Source organism: Prunus mume, linkage group LG3, assembly GCF_029339155.1.
Source record: "Prunus mume cultivar Tortuosa linkage group LG3, ASM2933915v1, whole genome shotgun sequence".
Taxonomy (NCBI): domain Eukaryota; kingdom Viridiplantae; phylum Streptophyta; class Magnoliopsida; order Rosales; family Rosaceae; genus Prunus; species Prunus mume.
This window is the reverse complement of record NC_142700.1, coordinates 8,112,863-8,138,843: the sequence shown is the minus strand read 5'-3', so window position 1 is coordinate 8,138,843 and position 25,981 is coordinate 8,112,863. Positions and strand designations below refer to the sequence as shown.

The window sequence follows — 25,981 nt, the reverse complement described above, 5'->3', positions numbered from 1 at the left end:
TGAGATTAGATTGGATTAGGCTCATGTCCTTGATTGAAATTTGGTATGATGTCATTTTATTTCATTGCGTATAAAAACCATTAGGAAGAAGAACCTGGTCCAACCAATTAAAAAACAATGATTTAATCAACTCTCCTCTGGCTTAAAAGAAAAATTATACGACATTAATAAAATAACTTTGAGGACAGGTTGATTGGGCATTGATGTTCAGTAAAGTGTATTTTTCCCAACCACCTAGTGACCTGCATGGGACACAAAATTAGCAAAACTATCATTGCCATGTTTGTTTATTATTACTAGTAATTTAGTATATTATATATTATTACGTATGATTAGATAATGAGAATACCCCAAACAAAAAAACATAATCATTTCTATTTTCATTTTCTTTTGGGGTTGAAAAGTATATCTACGGTTTGAATTAGTAGTAGATGATTGTAAATTTGCATGTGGCTCAAATCATGGGCCATTGAGATGGAGATGATCCTACTTAATATCATATCATGTCTTCTTTTTGTTTTCTTTCTAATGTTCTCAATGGCTTAGGTAAATGATATACTTGTATAGTTTTTAAAAGTCAAACCAAAAGTTGGCAAAATACAAAAACAAAAAAGAAAAGAGAAAAGATATTCACTAGGGGATTGCCCACCCCAATAATGATTTGGTGGTATATGGTCTTGTTGAGGGGGCGAACTCACTGATCTGTTCAACTGGCCTAACTCGCATTTGTTAGTTTAGATGTTTATACAATAGTATTAGAGACACAAATGTATTTTAGTAAATTTATTCGCCAAATAAATAAATTTTAATGTGAGTTAAATAAGTGACGAATTACATTCCGTATCATTTTGGAAACAAAATTTGATGAAAAAAATATGGTGTGAAAATCTTATTATAAAGAGTGGGGGTTGTGAAAAATTCTCCACCCTTGTTTGACAAACAATGCATGATGAAATGCTTCCGTTCCATTTCCCATTTCCCATTCATTCACCTGCCTTTTTAGCCAATGAAATCTTTTGTGTAGCCCCAATTTTTCCACCAAAATTAGGCAAAGTTTGCAAAGTTTGGTAAGCAACTTCTAAAATAAACTTTGGGCAGCTTAAAGCAACTCATAGTCTATAGGTGGATGGTAATGCTAAATTCTCTAGTCAACAAGGCTCATAATTTTGATTCACTTTAGACTTGAGATAGAGTCAAAGACACTTTGCACAAGTTAGAAATTAAAAGAAAAGTAAAAAACACACACATACACACACTAGATGAGATTGGATCCAACTTGCCTTTGAGACCTATGTCTTGTTGTGCCCCTAATTTAATATCTATGGGCAAAAATTACAATCCATCCATCATCATGCACATTCATTGGATATCAAAAACTTTTTTTTTTTTCCAACCATCCTTTAAACAAATCTCAAATCTCAAATCTCAAATCTCATTCTATTCATCCTTTTTTTTAAAATTTTATTTCTTATAATATAAATGTTTATTTTAATTTTTGTTTTTTAGACCGACCCATTTCCGATGGGCTCGGATCATAACCGGGCCCCACCCGCTCAATGAGGAAGGGCAAAATCGGCAGAGCGGCCAAACAGGTGGTTGAAGCTTCATGTCTAAGCTCATCCTCGTCCAATCTTTCCAACAGAAGAGCAAACATAACCTAGCGGGACCCCGCAACCCACGCCCGCTACCCAAATCGACAGAGTCTAAAGTACCCATGGGCCCTGGCCCCACCCGGTACTTCCCTGATCGAGGGCACTTGCGTCATTTATAGGAGGTGGTTACACTGATAATTGATTCTTGTCTTCCTCGCCACTGCTACTGTTAGCTGTCTGTCTTGTGGATGCTCCTCTGTCTATAAGCTCAGAGAGATCTCGCCATTTTTCCAGAGAGAGATAGAGAGAGATTCAGAATTTTGGAGAGAGAAAATGAGGGAGCCACTGAACGACGTGTCGTCCGCGCCACCGCCGCCTCAGGCTTTGCTGGAGCGGCTCAAGGATTACGGCCAAGAAGACGCCTTTGCGCTCTGGGACGAGCTCTCTCCCGACGAACGTCAGCTTCTCGTCAAGGAAATCGAGGTCATTTCAATTCCCTTTAGATCTCTCTTTTCTCTGTTTTTGGTTTTCAGTTTTCTTGGGAACCAAACAGTGGAGTTAAGATTCTTGAACAGAGCTTGGCAATCCAACTCGGAACCAATCACGATAATTCAGCTGAATTTTCATAAATTTTTTATATTTGAATTCTTATATAACGAATTGATTGCATGGTTAATTTTGCTTGTGAATCATGAGATTGATGCAATTGAGGTTTATGTTTTGTGTAGAGTTTGGATCTTTCGAGAATCGATCGGATCATACGCTGTTCGCTTCGATCTCACGGTTAGTATCTTGGTATATACACGCACGCATTATAATTATAGTGTAGTTCTGATGGATTTTGGTTTGTTTTGAAGGGCTACCAACGGCGGCGATTGAGCCGGTGCCGGAGAGTAGTGTGTCGTCGGTGGAGGAGCGAACGCTTGAGGATAGAGAGAGATGGTGGAAGATGGGATTGAAAGCCATCTATGAGGGAAAGTTGGCTGTGCTACTTTTATCTGGTGGACAGGTAAGGTCCTATTTTCAATTATGTTTTGTTTTGTAACTTTTAAGTTATGTTTGCCTAACGTGGCTTTGCTTAGTACTCCTCGCTTTTGCTTATTGTTCAACTTTACACTACATCAAAAGATAATTATTAGTTTAATAATCCTGTTTTAGTCGGCTGTTACATTTGCAACCTCTCTCAGTCTCTCTCCCCTCCTAAAACTGTAACTTTTGGTATGGTGTTGCTTTTTTGGGGTTATGTGTACATGAAGACAACTTGATAATAGATAGGGTTAGGTCACTTATTAATAATGCATAAAGCGAACTTTATAAGTTTATAATGGACTTAATCACCCTCTCCTTCTCTCTCTAACTATTATTTTGCGATCATGTACTTTATGGAATTATGGATTTCTCTACAAATACTCTCTCTCTCTCTCTGGTAGTTATGTTCTTTTTCTTAATGTCCATTTGGGACAATTGTTAATGGCACTTGGTGATAGGAAAAGCATGCAATTTGGTTTGTCCCTTGAGTAAGCATTTAATTACAACAAAGTTGCTTTATAGGATTCCAAACTTCTTTATTCTTTTTTCTTGGGGATGAGGGGATGTATTATGCAAAGGGAAAATGTTCTACACTGTAGATCATTCTCTAGTAACAATTGGAACATGATAATGGAGTAATCCTGTCTGCTTGAGCATCACCAGATGTGAAATGTAAACATGTTTGGGTTCCATATCTTTATTTTTTTATATTAGAAACAGAACTGTTCATTAACAATAAAAAACAGGGGCCCATATTTGTCGATACTTCTGTAAATGCTTTCAAAGCATATGAAGATCATTTCAGGGGCCCATCTTTGTCAGCTTCCTGACTCAGACAATCACATTTTGAAAGTTGTGTGGACAAGTCATAGAGATAGTAAACTACTCAAGCTTCATAATTCTCTGGATAATACTAATTGTGGTAATGCAAACCAGTAGAAATTTTGTTTAGGATTGAATTGATTAAACATATAATACTTCAGCACATACCAAAGGAATAGGCCTTTCCTTACTGTTGCAGAGTTTTGCTTTTTATTGTTTTGAAACTTTTTTACTACTTAAAATCCAGAAATATTTATGAAAAATTGTATTAGGTTATTTTAGGTATTCAAACAAGTTACTTTTGATTGATTGTGAACAGAACTTATATATACCATGGATTATGGGTAGGTAATAAGTTATACATCCATGCATAGGTAAACATTCACAAAAATGGGAAGATTCCCCTTAATCCCCCTTGTATAGAATACCTGTTTGATCATGCTTCTGGTTTGAGGCGTATAAATTTATGTGGATTGGTCCTCCAAACTGTTTGTGGGTTTAGCAACAAAGCAAAAAATATATTTGATGCAATCCTTCGGGCTTGGATTGCTTCTGCACATTTTCTCAATACCTTATTAAGATATCCAGCATATTCTCTTTTTCTTTTTGGTCAACTATCCGGCATATTCTCAAGTGTGAGCTTGGTTGATTTCACAGGGAACTCGGCTCGGAAGTTCAGATCCGAAGGGATGTTTCAGTGAGTAGTAACCCTTCCTTTTTTTCATTCTTCACCTGATGTTGAAGCATTTTCTGTATCAACCTCTCTCTCTCTCTCTCCCCCCCCCCCTCCTTTTTCCTCCTCCTCCCTTTCTCTCTATAAAGTCATACCTTTATGTTTAGTTTTACCCAAAGGGGTTATCTTATTTTACTTTTTTATAGACATTGGGCTTCCATCTGGAAAGTCGCTCTTTCAACTCCAAGCAGAGCGGATTTTGTGTGTTCAGCGACTAGCTGCTCAAGCTACAACTGAGGGTATGGTTTATTTCTTGTCTTTTCCCTTCCTCTCTTTCCAGTCCAGAGGCTAGGCTGTAAATCAAGGTAGCCTCCCACTACAGATAAACTTTTAAGTCTTGGTGAAGCTGAAATTTGAGCCAGTTCTTTTGTATGACAAGGCTACTAGCAGCTGAGCAGGCATTTTTATGGTTCATTGCAAGAGGTTCTGTATGACCATAAGTGATTTGAAATTTTGTACTAATTACTGTATTATTCAGGTTCTACTGCTGCACTGCAAATACATTGGTATATTATGACCAGTCCATTTACTGATGAAGCCACACGGAAATTTTTTGAAAGTCATAAATACTTTGGTCTTGAAGCTGACCAGGTAAGAAGTTTTCAGATTATTTTTTCTTAAACTTTGTGAATAAGGCTTTAGTTCTGGGATGATTTTGCTTACTTCGCACTTCCTTGATGCAGGTCACCTTCTTTCAGCAAGGCACCATACCTTGTGTCTCTAAGGATGGTAGATTTATTATGGAAACTCCATACGGGGTATGGTTTCTATTTGTACTTGATCTTATTCAGAAATTTCTTTTTGTTTGAACCCCTTTTTAAGGCTTTGCATAATCTCTGACTTGCAGTAGAGCTTTAGCCAAAGGATAATTTATTGTTTTACAAGTTAAGGATAAGTACGCAGAGCTTAAAGGGTTGTATTATTTAAAAATGCCACTTTTGATATGTGAAATTACTTAGGTCATGGGCTAAAGTGTATATGAGTCTGAATACAGAACTCTACTTTCCTTAAAAAAAACATTAAGAAAAGGAAAATGGCAATTGTGAAAGGACCAAGGTAGTGAAACATGGGATCTATATATATATAGTTCAAACATTCAATTCTGAAAATTTGTTATTAAGGGTACCTAATGTTTCTTATATTACTCTATATTCACTAGTCTATAAAGATAGTAGTTTACTGCCACCCATTAGAAATGGCTTTGATTAACATTAGTTTATTTTTTTAAGCCAGGTAGCTAAGGCTCCGGATGGTAATGGAGGAGTATATTCAGGTATGTTTCTATAATATTTGGCCCAACATGTCTATTACTACTGCCTAGCTTAATTTCATCAATTTTCCTTAACTATCGAGAAAATATTCATTAGTGGACTCATATATTCTTTTTATCAGCTTTAAAATCTTCAAGATTATTAGAAGATATGGCTACGAGAGGAATTAAGTATGTGGATTGCTATGGAGTTGACAATGCACTGGTGAGATTTCTCTCTCTCTGAATAATGTGTTTGCTTTGCCAGAAGGGAAAAAAGAAGGGGAGAACCAAGATTCCTTTTCTTCCAATATTGAGTTGGTCGAGGAAGAAAATTGTCATTTTCATTGTCCTCTCAGGCCCACCAAAAATATCAACTGAAAATAGGTGATGCATAGTGGAAAGTTCGGTAGAAGGAACCAAACTTACATATTGGAGAGATACAATTTCCTCTGCTTTTCCTTTTACTTTTAGAATTTGAAATTTTAATTCAACTGGAGTGTTAAATTATTCTTTTGTTTATTGAAGTATTGGAAAATTTTCTTATTTTAGAGGCATAGTGATTAGGTTCTTGAAAGCAGGTTCGTGTAGCTGATCCAACTTTCTTGGGTTATTTCATTGACAAAGGTGTTTCGGCTGCTGCAAAAGTTGTACGTAAGGTAACTAATATGCATGCATGAAACCCTATTAGAACCTCAATTATTTCCATCATTAAATTTTAAACTTGAGAAAATAACTGATTTGGATTGAAATATATCTTTCATTGCTTTATATAATCCATTTGAATCCAAAGGTTCCCTCTTAAGAATTTAACTTGCTTACTCTCTCTTTCTTTCTTTCTCTGACACACACACACACAAGCATTTGCTCTTACATTTCAAGTTACTTGGGTTTTGGGTTACAGGCATACCCACAAGAAAAGGTTGGCGTGTTTGTACGTCGAGGAAAAGGTGGACCTCTTACTGTGGTAGAATACAGTGAGATGGATTCATCTCTGGCTTCTGCAATCAACCAAGAAACTGGACGTCTTCGTTTTTGTTGGAGTAATGTAATGTCTACAACTTTAACCTGTCAATTTTTATTTATTTGTTGAATTTTTCTTTCCCCAAAACATTGACATGGATAGGTTGAAGCTAGAGACCATTGTTATTGTACTTTCAGTTGTCATGTCCTTTTAGGTTAATATTTCAATTATGACGTTTGGTTCTTTTTAAATTATGCTTCAGTAACTCTTGACACATTGTGTTTTCCAGGTGTGCTTGCACATGTTTACTCTGGACTTTCTAAACCAAGTGGCAAATGGCCTTGAGAAGGACAGCATGTTAGTCTCTCTCTCTCTGTTTTTTGTTTTTGGTTCTCTTTCTTGATCCACAGTATGTCTCAAAATGCATCAGATACTTTGAATTCGTATCTAGTTGACTACATTGATACATGATGGAATGCAAGGGATACAGGAGGGGTTATTTTGTGTTTTCTTTTTCAAGAACAAAGGGGTGAGGGTAATTGTTTCTAGAAAAAAATGGGTTGTTTGGAATTGTTTCTATAAAAGCGAGATCTGAGTGCTAGTTTCAAATGTTAAAGAAAAAATAAACAATTAATATTTAACTATATATTTCTTTATTGTCTTATCCCTGTATCTGCTAATCTTTTATTTTTGTCATATTGTCGTATTGTTTTGCATATCTTGTAACATATCTGTGACACAGCAATGGATTATTAGCTTTCTTGTCTGAGCTTTTCCTTTTCTGATTTTCCGCTTCAAATTAACAATGATTATACCAATAGTGATAATCATGTCTAGCTTGTTAGAAATGGATAAGATAAGTAAACCATATTGTTGAGATTACTGTCATGGCTCTGTTCTGTATGGCAGAGGTTCCATGGACTTCTGTAAATTATGCAAGGAGAGGACCTAAGCTAGCTTCTAAATATCTACTTTCTCTCTTTCAACTTGAGCTAGCTTTTGTCTAAGTACATGCCACATGGTGTCGTTACAAAGTAAAATGCAGATGTTAAGTTTTACTTTTTGTTTTTTAGTTTATACATCATTAGCACCTTGCATTTGGAGTTTCTCATCCATAGTTATTCTAATGATATTGTTGCAAACATGCTGTTGTGAATGCAGTTACCATCTTGCTGAGAAGAAAATTCCTTCTATCCATGGACATACAATGGGATTAAAACTAGAGCAGTTCATATTTGATGCGTTTCCATATGCACCTTCAACTGCACTTTTTGAGGTGACTTCATTTTCCCCTCTCCCCTCTTTTTTTTTACACTAACACCAATACTTTCCTTTCCTGACTTTGTGGTGCTAAGGGTTGCATTTGTTTGCCAAATATTAAGGTATTGCGTGAAGAAGAGTTTGCACCAGTAAAGAATGCAAACGGGTCAAATTTTGACACCCCAGATAGCGCTCGGCTTCTTGTTCTCCGACTTCACACTCGTTGGGTAGTTGCCGCTGGTGGATTCTTAACGCATTCAGTGCCTTTATATGCAACTGGTAATTCATGCACTTTGTTTTCATTCACATGCTAGTATGTGCATAAAGGAGGGGAAGGAAATAAAACCAAAGAAAATGGATGATTGTGCATGATTTTGACCTGGAGTCCTGAATAGGAGGTCTCATACTCTGGTCTGTTAACTGACAGTAAAATTCTACCTTTGGAAAATCGATGGGCAGGGTCTAGTGTGACTACCATAGACCCTCAATTTACATTAATGTAGATATGACTGTACTGTGTCAATTTCCCTGGAGAAAGTCTTGGCAGCTCTCTGACAATGGTGTGGAGCCTCAATGCAGGCCCCACAACATTGTCAGAGAGCAGCCCAATAGGGCGGCCTCACCCAAGAATTTCTCCTGAATATGGATCTTAAACATCAAGGTTAAAATAGTAGTGGTGAAGTTCATATCTCTATTTTAAAAAACATGTGAAAAGTGAACAGTTGTACTATGTGAATGAAAATATTTAGAAGAATAAAACTTTCGTTTTCCTGCATTTATCTTTTTGGCCCATTTCTAGTCTTTGTGCTCTTAATGTAATTCTCAGTTCTCTGACATAATTTATGTTGATCAAATTCTCAGGTGTAGAGGTGTCACCTCTTTGTTCTTATGTTGGAGAAAACCTAGAAGCTATATGCCGCGGAAGAACCTTCCACGCCCCTTGTGAGATTACATTTTAATGAGTTGAAAGAAACGTTTCTTTTTTATTTTATTTTTTCTTAATTTGTGCGGCTGTATTTTACCGGAAACTAGAGTGAGTTAGGTCCCTCTCTCTTTGAGGTGTTGTGATAAGTTTAGTGGGTGATTTGCGTTGTATAAATATAAAATGAAGGTCTTGGGACAATTTGATTATGATCCAATTCTATCAATATATGTTTTGCAATTTTCTTCTTTGGCAATTATTGTCCTCCTTGATTAATTATGAGCCCATTGATGCTTCTCCTCCCTGTTTTGTGAGTGTTATTCGTTTTCAGTTCTGTTTCTTGATCTTTCAATCAAAATAACAAAAATAAGTCGTAAAACAACCTCGTATCAGATTTGGAACTTGTGTTGGAAGTTTGTCAAAACCATGGTTGAACTGTTCATCACAATGACATACTTCGATTCTTATTTCTGTACTGGGTGTGCGACTACAAATAATGATACAATATATCCAATAAGATGAAAACTAAGGGCATGGCTACTAATACTTTCATTTTAGATTTTTAGTTTTTACAATTTTGTCATAGACGAAGGGGAAACTATGTAGGAGAATGGGGGATGAAGGTAGAAAAAAGGATTTTATGAGGACCAAGGAAACGGTGAAATTAACTATAAATACTGACCTCACTTCAAAGCTACTGTCAAAGTGTGATTCTCTATATACAAAACATTAAATCTTTTATTTTGTTGTCCCACTCAAAGTAGTAAAATAAGTTTCCAGCCAATACAAGCATATCAGAGAGCATCCCAGTCACAAGACAAACACAAACCACAATGCTCCATTGCAACCCCAGAAGGAAAAAGAACAAAAAAAAGCAAGAAGGGGTTTCAGGCTCCGGGCAGAAAAGTTCCACAAATTGCCAGAGAAAATGAGAAGTCACATAAGGCTGTAGTGTGGGAACCTGAGAAGTAACACGAATGACACCAAGCATTAAGAAAAAAAGGGCCAATAACATGAGATAATGACTATAGTTAGATCATATATCAAATACATCAGCCAACAATGACTGTAACTAATTATGCAAAGCACTTTTGGAATGGAAGGCATCATGCACTTACAATAAATCCACAGCTTAGGCCATAGTATCAGTTTCTATCATTAGAATAAACATTCTCCATGCAGGTTCAATGATATGGTGATACCCCAAGTAGCGGCTCCATGCCCGCCAATTGATGCTGCAGGAACTCGTAAACTGATTCAGTTGTTGTGGCAGCTATACGAACAACCACCCCAATTCCCTGAAGACATAAAGAACCGTTGGCGTGCATTAATAATGAGTCGTGCCGTGCAATAATAATGATTAGACATATTGAGGAAAAATGAAATGTAGAAGTCAAATTTCATCAATCAAAATCACATATCAAATCTACCTTTACATGAATTAATACAAGTAGAGATTGTGACTAAGATTGATCAAGTTTATACATGCAATTAGAGGTTAACAGGAAACAGAGCTCATAAACGGGATTTCACAAGTTACTGAGGTGGTCAGTGGTATTGACAGGAAGGTTTAATGATTTAATGGAAAAGTCATAACTACTTGCAAAATTAGTTTATTAAGAGCTTCTACAGCTCTCATTCAAGGATAAAGAACATTTGGCAAGCCTTGGTTTAACACCAGAAGATTAACAGGCACTTAGCAGCATGACCTGATCAATATACCTTAGGACCAAAAACACTTGAAGAAGCAATAAAGCTTGGTTTGGTGAAGCGATTAGCAGAATTTGGTTTTAATTGGCGACCAGAGGCAGTGGAAGGAATGTGTAATTGCTCAGACATCATCCTCTTCACGTTTTCTTGAACTAGGTTTTGAATGTGCTTGATCCTTGGCCTACAATGAAGCAGCCACAAGTTAACATTGATTTATTCCGTTAATTCTGTACATCCTAACAAGTAAAGTAATGAATGTCAGTGATTAAATTCAATAACGGTACACGAGAAGATGCAAAGGATCTATGCATAATGAAGTACTCACCCCAAGAGTACAACCATTGCAATGACTTGGTAGTCCTGCATGCGTTCTGCAATCGAAGAAATACTTCCACGCTCCAGGTGCACCTGTAACACTGAACCATCTGAGTAGAAGAGCAAGGGAAGACAACAGGATTTCGACATGCAAGCTCATTTCACAGAATTTTAGTGCAAGCATAAAAACAAAGTTTATTTCTAATAAAAAAGGAACAGGAAATACATACATATACATATATATGTATAGAGAGAGAGAGAGAGTTATATTATGTCAATGGGTATATTCAGGTGATTAAAGTTTTACTAGGTTGATAACATATAACCAATCCAAAATATAGTCAAGTAGTTACCAAATTCCCTCTGGTGAAAAAAAAAACTTATCGGTAGAAGTACCACCACTTAGAACTAAGCATTAGCCTCTTTAGACGGCAACAAATACAAAATGAAATAAAAAGAAAATGATTACCATGTCAAGAAACAAAGGCTCATCATCTTCTATAAATATGTGGTTGGCACTCTTATAAAGATCAAAATCCCATTTTTCTCCACTTTCATGACGCCCACTGGTAATCCAATCAACAATGACCAAACTTGAGTTAGAGGCTATCCTAAAGACTTGTTTCTGAGAGTACCTTGCTGTGGAGAAACATGTCACCGGATCTGGAATGACAGCCAAAAGAGCATCGCTCCCAACTCTTGCCTACTGTATAGAAATGTGATTTCCAAGATTCACAGGTAATGTAGCCATTGACAGAAGCATTAACTAATCAGAACACATAATTAGAATAAATGTATATTGATAACGTCCCGAAAATGTGCGGCATTAAATTGCTCTATGTTTGGTTAGGTGAGATTGTTACCTCCAAGACTTGCTCACAGCACTTTGATCCCAGAGACTTGTAGATCTACGCAAGAACATAAATCGACTTAAGAAATCTAGACACAAGGCATTTCAATGAAGCCAATTCTCCAAACCATCTAATGGGAAAAAGGGGATATTATTAAATCTGAGAATGAAATATATTTTCTGTAAGTAACCTTAGTGGAAGCTTGGGTTGTTAAGACAGTGGTGCAACCATCTCCAATGGTAAATTCACATGAAATAGAATCTCCCTAAACAATAGAACAAAGTTAAATAAATTAACCCCCAAAAACAAAAAAAAAACAGATTACAACCCACAAGCAAATAAACAATCATAAACAAAGCAAAAATATACACAATAGATGGGAAAAGGGAAAAAGAACAAGACAAGGAGAGCACATACAGAGACAATGCCACCACCATAGGTGAGGGTGTAAACCCAAACAGCATCAGTTTCAGAGGAACCCACCTGAGGAAAAATCATAATTAGCATCCCAAACTGATCAATTCATATTATTGTCAACAAAACACAGGTACCCACATGTCCATATGATATGATATGTGAGCTAAGATTGCCAAAAGAGAAAATATGAACAAAGCCAAAAATGAGACCTTTCTGGGAATTATAAACTTGAGAGGATACTTTGAGAAGCATCTTGTCACTGTTGACCTTCCTCCCACTTTATCAACCACCACCCTTCCCTGTTTTTCCATCTCTCCTCTCTCTCTCTCTCTCTCTCTCTCTAGAGCTGTATAGTATTATACAAGCGAGGCCAAATGGGGAGCACGTGTCAAAAAATTGGGTCGGGTCCGACGTATCGGTTTTAACCCGTTATCTTTATCCGGGTTCAAACTTTTTTTTCCTCGTTATTTTTAGGATTTTTTTCTTTTAAAAAACCCAAAACAAAACCTCCTCTTCCTCAGTCGCTCCAGTCTCTAGGGTTCTAACTCAGCTATCACCAGCTCAGAATTCATACTCGTCTTCTCCAAGGTACTCTCTCTCTCTTTCTCTGTGTATATATTTTATGTTATATACAATCTATAATGTTTTATTTTGGACGTGTGAATCAGAAATGGTTGCTTTTGTGTTTTAATATCAAAGTGTCTATTTTTAATGGAGTTTACATCGAGCTCCGAAGTGGGCTCTTCTTTGTTTATTAGTTTTCTTTACCTTCTGTTTCATTGCTCAGAAAATGGGATCAGAAAATTTCAACGGAAACTTCAAATGATCCCTTGCTTCCTGTCTATTCTGTTTTTGATTGCTGAAGACGAGGCTTAGTTGAAGACAAAGTCTCAATCTTGTTATTAAAAGATACCAGAAAAACACAAAGCTGAAGCGTTTTCTATCTCAGAATCCAAATGACGGGATTCTGGGATTCAAAATTTCGCCCCCTACTCTCAGAAGTCAGAAACCAAACATTTTTTTTCTTCAATTTTAATGATTTGATAATTTCTTTTGATATAAATATAAAATGATTTGATGGTTGAGGAATGACCTCACTTGAGATCGATAATGTATTTTGATAGGAAACGAACTGATAGTTGAGGAATGCTAGTTTTATTTATTTATTTCAAAGAGTGTATTTAGTCAAGCTTTCGTTTTGTTAGCGTAGTAATCTTTTCATTTTATTTTTTAGATATCCACTCTTCGATTCTGTCAAACTTCAATCGTTTAGCACTAAAATGCCTTCAAATTAACTACAAAAATGCATCAAACAGGTTGTGTGTGGATTCCAGCCTCAAATAATTGCTAAAGTGAGTGGCGAAATGTGTTCCTCTTAGGTCGATTCCCACTTGTTAGAGAACGGACTCTTGTGGCAACCTTGAAAAAATGAGCTTGGTCTTAAGATTAAGGCAGCATTTGCCTAATGGGTTTTGCAGAAGACCCTTTATTTCTCCCCTCGCAGCACTGAATCCTGGTAGCTTAAATGGGTTTTGTCAAAACTTTAGTCAACCTGCAAGGAAAGAAGAGGAAGAGGAGGAAGAAGTGGAGATTGACCAAAGGAGACTACCTGCTGATTACGATCCAGCAACATTTGATCCAACAGAGCATCGCAGTCCTCCAACTGATCGTGTTTTTAGGCTCGTAGATGAAATATCATCACTCACACTGGCCGAAGTTGCTGAGCTGGGTTCCATTATGATGAGAAAAAAGGGAATGAAGGAACCACCAATTGTTGGAGTCATGAAGCCAGGAGCTGCTGGATTAGGATTGGCAATGAAGGGACCAGCAGCAGCTAAGGAGGAGAAGAAACCAGAAAAGACTGTCTTTGAATTAAAATTGGAGTCATTTGAGGCAGCTTCTAAAATAAAACTGATCAAGGAGGTAAGGAGCTTCACTGACTTAGGCCTCAAGGAAGCAAAGGATTTAGTGGAGAAGGCACCATCTGTGCTAAAGAAAGGATTATCAAAGGAAGAAGGAGAGCAACTAATAGAGAAGCTCAAAGTTGTTGGGGCAAAAGTTGTTCTTGAATGAAATCATTACGACGATCCATATGTACTCCACTTTGAGAGGTTGTGAGATTAGTTAATGTTTCTTGCGGAACACCAGGTCACCAGCTTTTCTGAAATTTTAGCAATCCATATAAAACACATCTCAGATTTTCCAATTGTTTTGAAGTTGAGATATTTTCTGATGATTGATTTCTTTTTGTATTGATATCTAAGCCGGTAAAGGTGAGATTTTGATTAAGAATGGGTCATCGACATGGAAGGCTTTACATAATTGAAGGGGGAAGTTTTTGAGTATGTTTTATGTCATATCTTCATAGTGTGTTGTAATTTTGTACAGAGCAGGTCCTTGTAAAAATAAGTTGCGACGGGTAGCCTTATTGCACTTCTAATGCTAAGGGGTGGAAAGCTCCAAGTGCTAAGAATGAGATATCTATTTACTTGGCTAATTAGTACAACTTGCAATTTGAATCAACTAAAATTGTGTGTATTTGACACAAACGAGCCAAGCCCCTTTACAAATTAGGTGTAGGCTAAAAAGAGAACCGGATTATATTAATTCTTGGACTTCTGAAGTAGCTCGGGATCCTGGGACAAGTACCAAATATATTCCGTCTTTATGATCAAGATCTGTGTATATCTCCCTATTCACCAAACTAAAAAGGGCACGGATTCCTTCATTCGAATTCTCCTTTTGATGTATGTGTATATGTGTATTTCATCTCCAGACCCTCCACCTGTGAAATAACAAATTGCTACGTTATAATTTTACAGTTCTGGAAAATAAGAAATATGAAGATAAAAACACGGGCCGGAGAAAAAGCATGTTATTGGCACACCAAAACAAAGAAACAGTGTGGCATACGATTAGGACCGAGGTTGGTTTCCAAGACGTTGGGGAATTTCCCTACAGAAAATAAGCAGCAAAAATCCCTTATAACTCACTTTTGGAAATGCATTGCTATTGACGAGAGAGGTCTTTCGAATGCAAATGTCTTGATGCCAAGCCGTGCAGCTGTGTGGGTCCCACAGTAGACTGGTCCTTGAACAAGGGTGAATACTCAATATGTACATAATCATGCCAAGCAAAAAGCCAGAAAATCTAGGTAAGGATTTGCTTACGGTATCTTGCAAACCATCCGGAATGTCAAAACAACTCGGAATAGATTGGGGTCTGAAATGCAACTGCCCCTACAAGCAAGCAACACGATATGATTGACTATACCAAGACATACAAACAGCAATAGCACTAACAGGAACAGATTATATCAACCCTCAAACTCAAAGGAACCATTGGAGTATGTCTATAAGACAAAATTACCCCAAGAGAATGGACTCTCCTTTCTTTAATGATAAAAACAAATAATAATTCCACAAAGTCAGATTGAAAAACAACAGAATTTTGTACCACCCCATGCAGTCTTTGCTGAGTTATATAATGAGCATCATGGATGGGAGCTATCGAGTTTAGTTGCCCCTGTGGCAAAAACAAAGGCTCCAGTTAAGAAGTTGCACTACTCATTTGATAAATAATTAGAAAGTTATAATCAACACTAAATGAAAATATACAAAAAAATTAGCCGAATATGAAATATGCACTACCAGCCCTTGCATATGCTGATTGCTATAATAATGATCACGGCTTGAGGCTATGGTGCTTGGCTGCCCCTACAAGAAGATTTAAGGGACACAGGTCAAATCAACTTTAATAAGCATACGATAAATGTCGTCCGAGACTTCAACAGAATTCCAAAATTGTATTTTTGTAATGAGAAAAATCTCTTACAGTTCCTTGAACAATTTGTTGACTGCCAAAATAACCATCAAGGGTTGGAGCTCTTGAGACAAGTTGTTCCTACAACGAACACACAAGTAACTCCAAAATTTAAGGAAATTGTGAATTGTGAATAAACAACATTGCGATAAGCAACAATGTTTTCCTTTTCAAAACATTATGGTTGCCACAAAACTATACCATCCCTTGTATGCTCCATTGAAATTTATAAGAACAACTAAGGGGGTGGTCATAAATTTAAGTGCCCGACAACAAAAGCGGAACCCGCATCAAGAAATTCTTTTCATATTTTCCTATTGTAGTATATGCTTTAGAATGTGTAGTGTAGGTTTAAACAATAACATAACATGACTAACCACTTGTTGCCAGCTTTCCTGCACCCCAATGGTTATGACCTCTGGCTCTGACTGTACCTAAAAGAAATCAAAAGACATACCGAACAAAATGCCCATTCAAAAATGTCTAAAAAGAACCAGGAATATAAGCATAATAATCACCACAAACTCAACGAACCTGTCCTTTCTTGGATGCACCATTTTTTTTGTTTGTCTTGTTTTTGCTGTTACCTTGGTTTACTCCTTCAGAGCCATGTGTCTCTCCTGAGATTGGTTCTATTACACTCTGGATTGAGTTATTTATACTCTCACAACTTCTCAGAGCTTCTTCCAACGCATTAAATGCAATATTGTAACTTTCTTGGGATAAAGAACCTTCATCACTCAATTTAAAGGCTCGTTCACATATATCATTGTAACGTTTTACTCTACAGTCAACAGAAGCAGACCCTTCTCTCAGTGTTTGCCTATTCTTTGCATCTTTTGTCCAACGCTTTAATATATACTGAGATGGAATACTGTGTACACCAGACATTTGCAGTACAATCATCACATGCCTACAAAGAAAGCCATTGAACTCGAACGAATGGCAGAAACAGGATATATCTGATGTCATTTCATTCCACGCCACAACGAAATCTTGATCCTCTTCAAAATCTTGAACTCTGAAAGTTTTGATTGCTCCGTCTTCAGTTTCTTTCTTTGGGTGACAAGCAACTACTCCCAAAACTTCAACTTGGAATTTCTTAAATATTGCATGAGTATACATAGTTGCCATTTGTTTACCAAAAGGTGATGGAGACCTCAATGCTGGTTGTTTATGCCATGTTTCAAAATCAGCTTTTACTTCCTCTTCATACTTCTCTCGAAGGATTGTTTTGTATTGTTCTAAAAACTCTTTCAATGTAGTTTTCCTCTGCATGTATTTGTCAAAGAAAGAATTTATACTTTCTGATCGCTGGGTTGTAGACATCCCTGCCAGGAAAATGTCTCTCATATATGTTGGTATCCATTGTTCACGATCTTCATACAAAGATTGGAACCATACATCATCTCTTAAATTGAATCTCTCAACCATTTTCCACCATCTTTTTTCAAACTGTTCATTGGTCCAAGACTTGAAAATGCATTTGTTAAATTTAACCATAAATTTATCATGCTGCCTAATCACATAACCAAGCTTCTCAGGAATCTTGCCCAATATGTGCCACAAACACAAACAATGACGAGAATCAGGAAGGACCTCTGCAATAGCTTCTTTCAAGACTTTGTTCTGGTCACTGAGTATTACTTTTGGAGCATGTCCACCCATTGCTTTTAGCCATGCCCGCATCAGCCAGACATAGGTTGATTTACTCTCATTTGCAAGTAAAGCACATCCAAGCAAAATGAACTGAAAATGGTGGTTCACACCAATAAAGGGAACAAATGGCAATTTATATTCATTCTTGATATACGTGGTATCAAGAAATACTACATCGCAAAAATTTCCATAATCAAGTTTACCTTTGGCATCAACCCAGAACACATTTCTCAAACGCTGCTCTTCATTCAGATCGATTGCATAAAAGAAGTTAGGATTTTCATCTTGCATATACAGAAAATGGTCAAGCATAACTTGAGCATCTCCTTCCTCTAGAGATAAATGCTTTCCACTCAGTGATTGATTGGTCCCACCACCTTTTTGATTATCTGACTTCTTGTAGCCACCAGACTGTCTGGCCATATTAACATACATCTTCTTTGTTCTTCTCCGGATAGCATGTAAGCCATCAGCATCACCAGTACCTAAATCAAAATTCCTGTGCCCCCGAAAATAATAGGCTTGATCAGGAAAAATTTCATGATTATGCTCTTTAATGAAACTACGAATAATCCATCTACCATCTTGCCTCTTAACATGCATGCAGGCTTTACAATCTGTTTTTTCCCAAGATCGGCTAGCACGACCACGTTTTCTCTTAACAGAGCTGCAGATACTAGATTCTCTGGAGTTTGAAACAGACTCTGGTGCTTCACCTGTGCTAGATTCTCGTTTGCTCCCATATCTAGTGCATGCAAATTTTGCATCTATAAACTTTCCAGATACTCTCGATCGACGACTGGCCTTTATTACAGCAGCAAACCCCACAGACTTGGCATATTCTCTATAGAACGAAAATGCTTCTTCCTTTGATTCAAACTCCATTCCATCACGAGGTTCAGAATCTCTTGAAGAATTCAAATTAATTTCATCTCTAGTAACTGACACTCTTCCATTGACATTCTGTCCTGCATTCTCTTTATCCTTTACAGGACCATTAGTTACACTGACAATAGCTCTATGATTCTCTTCACCTCTGCCATCAACTATATTATTCACACTACGTCTATTATCTTCCTTATGGTATTCTCCTGAAGGCTGCTCAAGATCTATCCCCATGGAAACAATCTAACTTTGTTTAAAGCAATCTGTTCTGACATGGACAGCAAAAACCGGGTAAATTTAGTACACGCAGAAACTGAAACAGCATTTCACTGCAGTGCTAAAGTTACAAGATCACAAGTTAAAAAATACCCCAGGAGAATGAAATGCCAAAAGTTACTTCATAGCTATATAATACACATTAATCACACTAAAATCTTCTAATTACATAAAACAACATTAAATACCAAGATTACCCATAAAAACTAGTACAGAGAAGAATTGATTAATTACTACTTATCCACTTCACAATTTCATATAAACTCAAGACAGAAGATTTCAAACACCCTAAAAAAAAAAAAAAAAAATTTAATCTGCAAAAGAAAACATGGAAATGGAATATCCAAAAGCAAAACAGAGAACCATAACATCAAACACCCATTTGAACAACAAACAAATGACTGTTCAAAATGAAAACTTTCACACAAGATCCTATATGTAAGTAAGCAAGAGAGCAAAATACTACTGAGCATTAATTAGAATAGAAATTTCCCATTAACCATTAAAAAAAACACCAGAAAGAGTACCAAAGGGTTCACAGCAGCTAAACAAGGGAAAATAAAATAAAAATGCAAATACTTTGAAGCAAATTAGGAAAATAAAGCTTCAATCACTGAAGTACGTAGCTAATATGTAATGAAAATAAACAATCACAAAAAAGAAAAAAAAAACAAAGAATTAAAGTTGAAAAATTGGGTTTAATAATAACGGAAAGAGATTTGAAGTTACATGAACTGAATCACCAGGTTCCAGAGAGTAAGAGAGCGCAATTGGGGGCCGCGAGTAAGAAGAGCTTTGGACTATGGATTTGGAGGTTAGGGCTTCAGTTGCGACTCCCGCACTCGCATTTCCATTTTGCTATACTCGCCTCTCCCTTTCATGTGGGACCCGCTAAAAATCTCCCAAACCTGATTTCGATCATATCCTAAATTAGTAACTTCATCTTTAATTACCCCTTGATTAAAAGTTGTATAATTTATGCACTTTTTTTTATTTTGTTTGATCAATTGGTTTCAATTTTATTAAATTTAAATTAAATGATAATTTCGTCTTTGATAAAATTAAAAAAAATATATTTATTTTAAAAAACTAAGAGCTTATAAAATATTTGTGTAAAAATCATTTTAGCTCAGTAATTTAAGCTCAAATTGTAACTCTAATCGTTGTGTTTTTAGCTTTAATTTTATTAACCTTCATGAATCTTTTTTTTTCTTTTTAAGAAAATACAATAATAATTTATTGAATAGAGGAAGTAAGAAGGTAAAAAAAAAATCAACTAATCGTTACGTTAGATAATAATGTGTTCTCTCTCTTGTTCCCATTGTGTATCTCTCGTTTTCTTTTTTTTAATGATGCATCAATAAAAAAGGAAAGTGGAAATTAATAATAATAAAAAACCTGCTCACTGATTAAACGAAAGAAAGACGAAATGAATTACCATTCTGAATTTGCCTCATATTCTCCACTTTCCATTGATATTGAACCTATTTGTTTTCAAGTTTGTCCTTTGTAAGTTGTAACAAGTGAAGATGAGAAGTTGTGTCGTCTTTCTTTTGGGTTGGGGAACCATATTGGCCCAGTAAGGAGATGCTCCAATGGGCTCAAATTGCAGACCCAAGATGTCAATATTATTTATATACTTTTATTTATTTATTTATAGAATGGCAATATTTGTTAAATAACTTAAATAATTTAAGCTTACAGTCACATATCTATTAAAATAGATGTATGGATGACTCATGCAATTTTTTAAATATTTTTTATTCTGAAAAAAGAAAGCTTTTTACAGGATGACTCATGTAGTTAAAATCACAATGTCCAAGGTAACCACAGGAAAAACAAAAAACAAAATAAAAAGGTAAAATTCGGTGATAAGCGAAGCTGTTTTGCTTTGATTGGGATTAATTCATTAAGTTTTGATGATCATATTAAGCAATCCGTTTAATTGGAATGTTGTTATTTAATTTAATTATAGCTCATTTGAAGTGATTATAGATTGATCAGAATCACTAGGTCGCGTGTTTCTCCATATAATCACTTATGGTGCATTTGGATGAGAGAAATCAACTTGGGATTTTGACAAAATTCAGAATTTCTAAATTGACATGAACCAATTCCGCGTTTGGATAAAAAAAACATAAAAATTTAGAAATTCATCGTGGAAAAAAACATGGAATTTGGAGATCATAAATCCCAAGTTTAAATTCTATTTAAAAGTCGTCATTTCTAAAATCTCAGGAGAGATTGAGTTTAAAATAAAGATAACTTTACAAATAAAGGTTAAATTCCGTGTTTTAAATCAATCACCCAAACAAGAAACTTTACAAATTCTAGAACATTAATTTCCATCATTTTAAATTCCGTCATTTATGAAATCATTTGTACTTTTAAATTTTCTCATCAAAACGCACTATTAAAGTGATTATGGAGAGAAGTACCTCTATGTGATTCTCTATAAAATCACTTAAAATCACCTAAAGTAGTTATATGGACAAGTGATTTTTAGTCTATCCAGAATCACTTCCAACGAGCTCTTTATAGAGAAGCACGTCCTTAAAATCACTTAAAAATGATCATTGGCCCACCCAAAATCACTCCTAAATAAACCCTTAATCGAATGCACTGCATAGTTTCATTACATTTGCTATTCTTTTGATGTTTCTAGAATGGTTCCCACTTCCAAGTGAATTGAACCCAAAATAAATTATAATTAAAGTGTTACTTTTCAACTAGTTTCAATTAACCAAGACATTTATATTTGAGTTTAAAAAAATTCCACCGGCATCCAATATTTTTAACGAGTTAAAGTAACCGTTAATTGAGAGGTGATCATTTAATAAACATGGTTAGAATCTCAAGTTGTCTCAGGTTCTTTGCTAAATGAATGGAAATCGAGAAAGAGGGCATCGTAGGCAAAGTGGCAAACCCTAGAAATAACCCATTAAATCCTGCTATTATAATTACATTGTTTCTTTAAATAATCTTTGTAATAGACTCGATGCATATATTGCTAGTGCCTAGATACATTATGTTCATTCATATACAGTTTTCACTAAGTAGTAAGATTTTTAGGTTTAAGAAAGTGTATATTTCACTTCACATTATATTTTTTATAAAAAAAAGTTGCACGTCGCGTTTTATGAATGGATGTCTTACGATGATGTCTCACATTTAACTATATAATGTCAGTGGCACCTAAATTATATGTGAAATACCTATTTCATATAACTGAGTACAAATAAATTATTTTCATATTATTTTACTTTGTCAGTATTTGAACCTAAATACCATGGTCTAGGCTCTTAAATGGTATCGCCTGCTGATTTTCATGTCATGCTTTTCCAGAACATATCACATTTTAACTATGTGTGCTTTGTTGTTAATCATTTAAGTTTATAAAGTAATAAAAAACAAAAACAAAAATAGTTTGTCTGTTGATTAAGGGGCTTCGCATGTGAAGCTATATTCCTTTCAATTGCGGCAAATCCTTTCACGATGCATCAATCAAATTGTTTAACAGTTTTCATTCATATTAGTTTCCAATTCCAATATTTGGAGCATGAAAATGCTAATGTAGCAAGATAAATGAGATTCGCCTACTCTTTTGCCTCTTTCCTCGGAGATACTCTTACAATGTGCTAATTTCTTCCAGAAACCAATTAATGGATTGCAAAAGAAAATACTATCTTGGGAAGAGCCATTGTGGCATATGCACCTACCCTCTAATCTAGGGTCAATTACCCTACACAATAGTGGTCGGTTGACTTGGAATGTGGGTTTAAATTTAACCCTACTTATATTTATGCACCACCAAGTTCACAGACCCCAATTTGAATAAGATCCCTTAGCTAGCTAGCCTTATAAAGAATTTTAAAAGAGAGGGGAGAAGATCAATGCAGCCATATACATAGACTTTGAAAATCCCTTTGACATAGCCACTAGGCTCATTACCAATGTAAAAAGTACAATGTATCGATCCATAAATATATTTGTATATTTTATGCTTGTAAAGAGCATGTTCTAGCCACATGCAGAGAGAGAGAGAGAGAGAGAGAGAATCTTGCAGCAGATCATCAGTCAATGCTATTATATTATCATATTTTTAACATTTAAACCTTAATTTCATGATCATCACTATAATTTTTTGACTAGAAAAAGTGGAACCAAAATCCACGCTTTATGTAAAACTCTTAAGAGAGGGATGTCTACAAACCGAGACAATTATGCGACTCTAGGAAAATGTGTACGTGAGAAGTGGAAATCTATACATGTCAATTCATCTGCGTTCACAGCATTTTTTTCCCACTTTCTTCTCTCCCAAATTAATTGCCTGAAAATCTGTTCATCATATATATATTTTCTCTTGCAAATTTGGGCCATCTGAGAATCTCCTCTCGCCAAAATGAAGGCAGACCCATGTTCATATCTCCATTAAAATTATTTTATTCTTGTTAGTGTCTAGAGCACATTGTCTATCTTTGATGTTTTCCTGCATATGGATTGATGGAAATGACCATGGCAGAAGAGTACAGTGGCAAAGGAAGAATGGAAGCCCATGCCTCTCTCCCTTTTCTTTTTTTGCTTTTGTTATTCTTTTTTACTATTTATTTTAATTTTTATGTCATTCCGAATCATTAGCAAAATAAAACCCGCCTCAGCTTGAAGAACTTATAAACATTATAAACCTATAAAAGTATTTGTCATAGGATCCTAAGCATATATATATATATATATGAAATTAGAAAATATATATGCACTTTTGATCTCATCATGAATCGTGAACTCATCACATATATAAATATGATATTCATCTCACATGTTGTAAGAATGTGCAACGCTAGTTCTTATTAACATTGTTTTTCACATTTCATTTTAATATACAAAATGCTTGACAAAAAGAGAAATGATATACATTAAATCAATTTTTTTTATCGAATTATGAGCACAATAATAAGGTTATTCTATTGTAGAATAACTCTATTACGAATTAGTAAACATAACTATAACCTTAAAAATATATGCGATTTATATACATAAAAAAGAGAGACTCTTGTAGAGAATAATATCAACTAGTTGTCGGTCTAATGATACTTCTCTTTTACAATATTAGAGGAAGTCTCAAGTTCGATTTCCTCATGTCACCCACATATATACATATAGTATATTTCATCATGTCTTTTACTTTTTGTTTTTTTTTTTTATTGGAGGAAATTGAAAAACAAAATGCTTTATCTCTATGGACTCTAATTAACCTCCTCACATCTCAATATCCTGCTCTTTTACCAGCACACCACAATGATCTAACAGGTTACGAGAGGTCCAAACAGAACTTCAAAAGTGCACTTAGATTTTATGCTCAATCACATCTTACCGTGCCCAAATGGCCAAGTGACCTAGCGACCACTGACCAGACTTCTCTAAGATCTCCTCATTATATCCGTATATGTAATGAAACCAGAAGCAGAAAAATGTGTTAAAGAACTAACAGTATAGGCAATAGGTCTTCTTTTGCTTTCGGTGTTAGAAAAAAGTAACTGATAGATCTCTGGCTTTTGGCCTGTTTACTTCAATCAATGTGACCCAGCCAGTGAACGTCTTTGGCATAGAAGAGGACGCATAGAGTCAGAGACACGAGAAGAACCTGCATCTCATAGGATTATACTATTTTATTATTCTCAATTAATTATTATACCAAGTGAAATATAATCGATTGAAAATAACAAAACAATATCATTCTCGTAATATATAAGTTCACGTGTCATAATTTATATAATAGATCCCCAAATAAACCCATCAAAGGAGGGCAGGGGGACCATGTGCAGCAGCAGCTGAGGCTACTCTTCGACTTTTTTCTGTTTCTTTTTCAGCATTAAAACCGATAGTTAATCAGAGCCACCCACGTGATCGATGCCCTCAGGCCTCAGGGCCTCGCACCCCCATTGACTTGTGCCTTCTTGCATGTTTTCTTCAAGACACTCACAAAACTTTGTTTATCTGACACATTGGACTTTGGTACTTGGATTTTTCGCGTTATCAACTTTCAACTTGGTTGTTACTTATTCTTAAGACTCTAGCGTCAACTGGGAAAACAATTACCCAAAAAGAAAAAGAGAAGCGAAAACAAATTATTCCATTGTTTGTTGCATTAGAGAGAGAATGATAAGAATCATAACGGGGTGATTATGAGATAGGGAATAAGAATATCCCTGCTTGTATGTATTATTAATCAAACCTTAGATATAATCATATAACTCTAAAGTATTTTTTTTCTTTGTTTAATTACTTCTAGTCAAAGGATACTTGAGTAAGAGAATCTCAAATGTTATTGTAAACCAGCAAACGAAGGTTTTCGAGTCAATCACTTTAATGTCTAGTCATCTACAATAAAAATTGTTTTCAAACACAACGGATAACTAGATTTGCATGAAATATACCATTTAAATTTTATACGAACTTCACTTATGACATATGTATGTGTGTGCGTGTTGAAAGTTATATAAGAAAAATAGAGAATATACTAACACGATGATGAGATTGATTATGCATGTTTAACATTTTCTTGTATTAAGTTGCTTGACGAAGGATTGTTCTCAAATGTGTGGCATTAAAAACAACAATTATATAATTCTGATAATAACTTTTTTTTATTATTTTTTTTGCTAAAGATTAAAATTACAAAATTCTGGTGGATTGGATTCACAGATCTTAGAGTTGACAGTTTCGTTGATATATGGGACCCACGCGAAGAATATTATACCAACCGAGGCTGCCCACTTGGGTCATCTCAGTCAAATTATTTCTCTGCCTCTCTGACAAAGACTTGGATTAGATTGGGATGCCACTGCCTCACTGCATCACTGCCTACACCACCTTTAATCATTTTCCTCTTTAATCATAGTCATTACTCACCATCTTAACCTTGCTTTTACGTTCGAATGTCGGTTGGAGGCCTCAGTTGCAACAAATCCCATCATTAACGCTAATAGGGTTTTCCTATAATGTCAATTTCCGTTTAATTGGAATGAGTTTGTAGCTGTTAAATTGACGAGTTTATTCGTTTCTATCTTCTATTGAAAAAGAATTTGTATATCACAAGAATAATACAATTTTCATATATTCAACCGAATTGTGTTTTCATTAAACACGAATTCTTGTACTTGAAATGCACCTGGCTGATAATTCTTGTTCTTTTATGAATGTGATGATTGTACCAATAATTCTTATATCTTATATATGAAATATGTGATGATTGTGGATCTTTGATCAGATGGTGTATTGCTCGAGAAATAGTGTATACTTTCTCCATTTGAACCCTATTAAAAAGGTTCACATTGGCTTTCCGCCATGTGGATGACACATTTTTTATACATTCAAAAGTACAACGAAACCATTCAAAGTTTCAAACTTTGGCTTTGCATGCAACCTACTGGTATAATCTATGTTGTTTAACAATTTAACTTTAAGAAAAGTGAGAT

General features: G+C 35.4%; 4 protein-coding genes across 25 annotated transcripts; 2 read left to right on the top strand and 2 right to left on the bottom strand.

Moving 5' to 3' along the window:
* The first annotated feature begins 1,642 nt into the window (after window positions 1-1,642).
* On the top strand, window positions 1,643-8,827 carry LOC103325488 (UDP-N-acetylglucosamine diphosphorylase 1). Its single transcript, XM_008227661.3, has 15 exons — window positions 1,643-2,075; window positions 2,321-2,375; window positions 2,450-2,601; window positions 4,101-4,140; window positions 4,323-4,415; window positions 4,655-4,767; window positions 4,860-4,934; window positions 5,410-5,449; window positions 5,569-5,651; window positions 6,007-6,084; window positions 6,330-6,473; window positions 6,679-6,746; window positions 7,551-7,665; window positions 7,772-7,928; window positions 8,511-8,827. Exons 1-15 carry the CDS (start codon window positions 1,926-1,928, stop codon window positions 8,606-8,608), a joined length of 1,461 nt encoding a protein of 486 aa, XP_008225883.2. The 5' UTR covers window positions 1,643-1,925; the 3' UTR covers window positions 8,609-8,827.
* On the bottom strand, window positions 8,625-12,224 carry URED (urease accessory protein D). 2 transcript variants are annotated; one of them, XM_089048287.1, is made up of 10 exons: window positions 12,074-12,199; window positions 11,865-11,930; window positions 11,638-11,712; window positions 11,460-11,504; window positions 11,232-11,299; window positions 11,066-11,162; window positions 10,607-10,689; window positions 10,294-10,462; window positions 9,690-9,869; window positions 8,625-9,532 (listed from the first exon to the last, which is right to left on the bottom strand). In XM_089048287.1, the coding sequence occupies exons 1-9, from the start codon at window positions 12,173-12,175 to the stop codon at window positions 9,756-9,758; spliced, it is 819 nt and encodes a 272-aa protein (XP_088904413.1). In that variant the 5' UTR covers window positions 12,176-12,199; the 3' UTR covers window positions 8,625-9,532; window positions 9,690-9,755. The 2 variants fall into 2 exon arrangements, with proteins under 2 accessions (XP_088904413.1, XP_008225881.1); XM_008227659.3 differs by having other exon boundaries at window positions 11,066-11,299; window positions 12,074-12,224.
* A 99-nt stretch (window positions 12,225-12,323) lies between these two features.
* On the top strand, window positions 12,324-14,209 carry LOC103325485 (ribosomal protein L7/L12 domain-containing protein). The gene is made up of 2 exons (XM_008227658.2): window positions 12,324-12,452; window positions 13,181-14,209. Exon 2 carries the CDS (start codon window positions 13,293-13,295, stop codon window positions 13,935-13,937), a length of 645 nt encoding a protein of 214 aa, XP_008225880.2. The 5' UTR covers window positions 12,324-12,452; window positions 13,181-13,292; the 3' UTR covers window positions 13,938-14,209.
* A 139-nt stretch (window positions 14,210-14,348) lies between these two features.
* On the bottom strand, window positions 14,349-19,394 carry LOC103325484 (protein FAR-RED IMPAIRED RESPONSE 1). 21 transcript variants are annotated; one of them, XM_089048275.1, is made up of 9 exons: window positions 19,236-19,394; window positions 16,221-18,493; window positions 16,064-16,120; window positions 15,699-15,767; window positions 15,515-15,580; window positions 15,321-15,389; window positions 15,035-15,103; window positions 14,858-14,954; window positions 14,349-14,649 (listed from the first exon to the last, which is right to left on the bottom strand). In XM_089048275.1, the coding sequence occupies exons 2-8, from the start codon at window positions 18,462-18,464 to the stop codon at window positions 14,874-14,876; spliced, it is 2,655 nt and encodes an 884-aa protein (XP_088904401.1). In that variant the 5' UTR covers window positions 18,465-18,493; window positions 19,236-19,394; the 3' UTR covers window positions 14,349-14,649; window positions 14,858-14,873. The 21 variants fall into 21 exon arrangements, with proteins under 21 accessions (XP_088904401.1, XP_088904405.1, XP_088904406.1 ...); XM_089048279.1 differs by having other exon boundaries at window positions 14,858-14,948; XM_089048280.1 differs by having other exon boundaries at window positions 15,035-15,097.
* Between the last annotated feature and the right edge of the window lie 6,587 nt (window positions 19,395-25,981).

Bases quoted from the DNA above. Each gene is read 5' to 3' on its own strand.
- URED (XM_008227659.3), bottom strand. From the start codon at position 12,175: ATGGAAAAACAGGGAAGGGTGGTGGTTGATAAAGTGGGAGGAAGGTCA. The intron at 11,713-11,864 runs GTATGTGCTCTC...TCTATTGTTTAG, and splicing joins ATGGTGGTGGCATTGTCTCT to GGAGATTCTATTTCATGTGA. The intron at 9,870-10,293 runs GTATATTGATCA...TTATGTCTTCAG, and splicing joins CAAGTGTTTTTGGTCCTAAG to GGAATTGGGGTGGTTGTTCG.
- LOC103325485 (XM_008227658.2), top strand. From the start codon at position 13,293: ATGAGCTTGGTCTTAAGATTAAGGCAGCATTTGCCTAATGGGTTTTGC.
- LOC103325488 (XM_008227661.3), top strand. From the start codon at position 1,926: ATGAGGGAGCCACTGAACGACGTGTCGTCCGCGCCACCGCCGCCTCAG. The intron at 2,076-2,320 runs GTCATTTCAATT...TGTTTTGTGTAG, and splicing joins TTCTCGTCAAGGAAATCGAG to AGTTTGGATCTTTCGAGAAT. The intron at 7,929-8,510 runs GTAATTCATGCA...TCAAATTCTCAG, and splicing joins AGTGCCTTTATATGCAACTG to GTGTAGAGGTGTCACCTCTT.
- LOC103325484 (XM_089048266.1), bottom strand. From the start codon at position 18,464: ATGGGGATAGATCTTGAGCAGCCTTCAGGAGAATACCATAAGGAAGAT. The intron at 16,121-16,220 runs GTTCGTTGAGTT...GATTTCTTTTAG, and splicing joins GTGCATCCAAGAAAGGACAG to GTACAGTCAGAGCCAGAGGT. The intron at 15,768-16,063 runs GTTAGTCATGTT...TGTTCGTTGTAG, and splicing joins AGGAAAGCTGGCAACAAGTG to GAACAACTTGTCTCAAGAGC.